The sequence below is a fragment of the Sinocyclocheilus grahami genome, unplaced genomic scaffold (assembly GCF_001515645.1).
Source record: "Sinocyclocheilus grahami isolate Dianchi unplaced genomic scaffold, SAMN03320097.WGS_v1.1 scaffold325.1, whole genome shotgun sequence".
Lineage (NCBI taxonomy): Eukaryota > Metazoa > Chordata > Actinopteri > Cypriniformes > Cyprinidae > Sinocyclocheilus > Sinocyclocheilus grahami.
Genome location: NW_015505504.1, coordinates 234,417 through 238,467, shown reverse-complemented (window position 1 = coordinate 238,467; position 4,051 = coordinate 234,417). Strand labels below are relative to the sequence as shown.

The window sequence follows — 4,051 nt, the reverse complement described above, 5'->3', positions numbered from 1 at the left end:
CAGGCTGACCCCCCCACCCCTTCAACCTCTGCAGCAATGCTGGCAGCACTCATACGTCTATTTCCCAAACACAACCTCTTTATATGAAGCTGAGCACGTGCACTCAATGTCTTTGGTCGACCATGGCGAGGCCTGTTCTGAGTGGAACCTGTCCTGTTAAACCGCTGTATGGTCTTGGCCACCGTGCTGCAGCTCAGTTTCAGGGTCTTCTTATAGCCTACGTCATCTTTATGTAGAGCAACCATTATTTTTTTCAGATCTAATACATAGCTGAAAGCAACATACAAAACCACTGCTAGGAAAAACACGAATTTGTGTAATTGGACTTTTATCTCAATTACAGATACAACTACAAATAATTACAGTAACTCTTGTGACAACTAGCCCCGGTTACCCCTTCATTTTTCCTTATAATGTTTCGGTTGAAACATTTTGGAAAAAATGTTCTTAGTATTCAGCAGTAGTCAACATCTGTGGGTGAAACTGTCACAAGCCTCCACACACACACACACACACTATCACTTCCTCTTTACCCGCACTATCATTAACTCATTTCCAATAAAAACAGAGAACTAACAGCCTGACTTGTTTATATCTTGTCTGCAGGCTTTGTGGCGTGTGTGAACCAGTGCTATCTGCTGGTGAATTATGTGCATGACGTGAAGGACATCTTACAGCTCTATGAGCTGCAGTCAGGGAAACTGATCAGAGACCTGCTGCTAGATGTGGGCACTGTAGTCGGCCTCAGCTGCAAGAAGAAGCACCCTGACTTCTTCTACAAGTTCACCTCATTTACTACACCAGGTAATCACACTTAAATAATCAAAATGTGTGCAACATTTATGCCAAAAAACACTACATGACCTAAAGTATGAGGACACCCCAGTATGTGCATTTACTGTGGAAGTAAATAGGAGATCACATAGATTTCCAGAGCAAGAAAAGTGTTTTTATTCTTTATATCTAATCGGTCAGGCATAATCTACCACTGTGACCTGAGTCAACCCAACCCAGAGCCCACGATCTTCCGGCAGGTGGAAGTAAAAGGCATCAACCCGAGTGACTACCAGACAACTCAGGTCAGGCTGCAGTCTCTGTCCTGAAATCACACATGAATCACAGGCTACAGGAAGCTTCAATATTACAAATATATAATATGTACAATACTTATCAAAAATATGGAAAATATGGAATAATTACGATTTTTTTTTTAATGCTGTTGAAAAAAGTATCTTATGCTCCATTACTCCAGTCTTCAGTGTCACATGATCCTTCAGAAAACATTTTAATATGCTGATGTGGTGCATAAGAAACATTTTTGGTTATTATCATCTTGCTTAATAGGAAATGTTGTTTTCATCAAAGGATCCTGAAATAAAGTGTTTAGAGATTTCCACAAAAATATTAAGCAGTTTTCAACAGATAATAATAAGTAAAATTAATAATTTTAAGCAAATCAGCATATTAGAATCATCTCTGAAGGGTCATGTAACACTATAGACCGGAGTAATGGCTGCTGAATATAACATTACATTTTAAAGATATATTCAAATAGAAAACAGTTCTTTTTAACTGTAATAATTTCACAATAGTAATGTTTTCACTGAAATTTTAATCAAATATATGCAGTCATGGTGAGCATAAGACACTTCTTTAAAAAAAAAAAAGTTTAGAAAATTTGAATTATTCCAAACTTTGACTGGCAGTGTAATAATACACCTTAAGTATATATATACAGTGGGTACGGAAAGTATTCAGACCCCCTTAAATTTTTCACTCTTTGTTTGTTTTACCCCAGTAAAGATGGCACAAAGATCCCAATGTTCCTGGTACATGCACGTGGCATAGAAAGAGACAGCACTCATCCAGTATTTCTGCATGGTTATGGAGGCTTTGAGAACTCAATTCAGCCATATTACAAGTTAGTATAAAGCTCTCTGTTTGTGTTTGACTAAAGATTGCAAATGGAATGGGATGGAAAAGGAAGAGAGTATGTGAAATATGAATATCCCAAAATAACCAATTATTTCTCTGTCTGTATGTGCAGTACTGCATACCTGCTCTTTATTAGACACCTGGGTGGGATCCTGGCTGTAGCTAACATCAGAGGAGGAGGAGAGTACGGCCAAACTTGGCACAAAGGTATCCTCACTGCATTCCCGCTCAGATGTGTTTAATGCCCTTTTGAAAGATAAATTAAGGAATTAATGAATTAATTGAAATTGAATTCAGAGCAGCTCTAATTAGTCAGTCAACTTTGTTTTAATGCTAGTCCGACTTGAAAATTTGTAAAGAAGGTCTGAAACTCGCAGAAGGTCGCTGACTACTTTGCATGAACGTGAACTTAATACCAGCGAAGTATCTGTTTGAGTCACTAGTTTGATGATCAGTGCCACTGGATTATGTGTTTAAAAAGCAGAGTTTCTGTATAGGGCTGAACTAGATTTTTTTTTCTTTCTCTAAACTTTCAGAAAAAATGGCAACCAGTTATACCTAAGAAAAAAAAAATTGCATCCAAGTTTAAACACCTGGTTGTTTCATATATATTTAGAAAAGGCCCATCATATACAGCTTTTAATTAGGAAATTCACATGATAAATGTGGAAATAATAATGACTTAGTTTGTGACAAATTTGTTCACATACTGCCAAATGACTCATTTTACCCCTTACGTGAGTAAAGTGTGCCATTTTTTTTAGAAGTCATATTTCTATGGCTGTATCTTACACATATTAAAATTCTTAGTATATAGGAGAAATTTAATTACAAGTTAATATTACCTAATACCCCCCCCCCCCCCCCCCCCCCCCCCCCCCCCACACACACACTTTGACATGTGCTTCTTCAAACTGTAAGTCTTTAGGAAAGATTTTTGATTTCAGCTGGCACTCTTGGAAGCAAGCAGAACTGTTTTGATGACTTCCAGTGTGCTGCCGAGTACCTGATCCAGGAGGGATACACCACGGCCAGCCGGATCGCCATCAACGGAGCTTCCAACGGCGGCCTGCTCGTGGGTGAGTTTCTTGGAAGAGTGTGGCATCAGTGGTCTGAGGAAGGCAGATAGACACAATCATCTCCAGCGAATGAAGAACACAACAATTAAGACTCGACAGTCTTAGCACACATACGCCTTCGCACATGGTTCAATTAGAGTGGTGCTATAATGGAAACTTATGGACATGCAGCTGTGCGGCTCTAACAATGTGTGCAATCTGTGCTGTTACTCACAGCTAGCTCATCTGTTGAGTAAACATGACATTGGCATTCACACTCAGAGCTTTCTCATATAAGTTGCACACACCAGCATCTGCGAGGGACAAAGAAGCACTCGCTCCTCAGTTAAAGACTTAGCAGCAAGCACACATTGTCACTCTCATTAAACAGCACGTGTAGTAGGAGATACAGTCATTAGATGGGCGGCACTCACCAGCTGCCAGTGCAAATACAGTTTCAATCTCAGTCTTATTCATAGGAGAGACAGGATTGAGTCAGTGCAGTTATTGTGTATATGCAGGATTGTGCAGAATTCATGTGCGGTTGATCGTGGGAGGCACATGGAATCTGTTTAAACGTTTTCAGATTTTTCGCAGAATTGAACACGTCATTCAAAAGGTACTACAAGTTTCCAGCCTGTTGTGTGTTCGTTTAGCAGATATTTCAGGAAATATGATTATTCTTTGAGCTATCAGTAAGTTCTGAAGTCCGAAAGGGCAAGATGATTTTATTTTATTTTTGGTTTGAAGTGCCTCTATGAGTTCATTTTATTTAATATTTATTTTTTTATTTTTTCTTCTGCAGTATACCTGGCTAAAATAGAGGAAGAAATATGAAGAAAATGTGAAAAATCACACATATATATATTTCAGGAAATATGATTATTCTTTGAGCTATCAGTAAGTTCTGAAGTCCGAAAGGGCAAGATGATTTTATTTTATTTTTGGTTTGAAGTGCCTCTATGAGTTAATTTTATTTAATATTTATTTTTTTATTTTTTCTTCTGCAGTATACCTGGCTAAAATAGAGGAAGAAATATGAAGAAAATGTGAAAAAT

At 38.2% G+C, this 4,051-nt stretch overlaps 2 protein-coding genes across 2 annotated transcripts in view; one reads left to right on the top strand and one right to left on the bottom strand.

Moving 5' to 3' along the window:
* LOC107602379 (prolyl endopeptidase-like) overlaps window positions 1–4,051 on the top strand; it is a 15,595-nt gene that overhangs the window by 6,881 nt on the left and 4,663 nt on the right. The window contains exons 9-13 of the mRNA XM_016294862.1: window positions 607–804; window positions 976–1,080; window positions 1,786–1,921; window positions 2,048–2,142; window positions 2,883–3,014. Coding sequence (XP_016150348.1) covers window positions 607–804; window positions 976–1,080; window positions 1,786–1,921; window positions 2,048–2,142; window positions 2,883–3,014 — 666 coding nt within the window. The remainder of the gene's footprint in view (window positions 1–606; window positions 805–975; window positions 1,081–1,785; window positions 1,922–2,047; window positions 2,143–2,882; window positions 3,015–4,051) is intronic.
* LOC107602377 (ephrin type-A receptor 7-like) overlaps window positions 3,012–4,051 on the bottom strand; it is a 161,903-nt gene continuing 160,863 nt past the window's right edge. Inside the window, exon 18 of the transcript XR_001611027.1 lies at window positions 3,012–3,047. The gene's annotated coding sequence lies outside the window, so the exon portion shown is untranslated. The remainder of the gene's footprint in view (window positions 3,048–4,051) is intronic.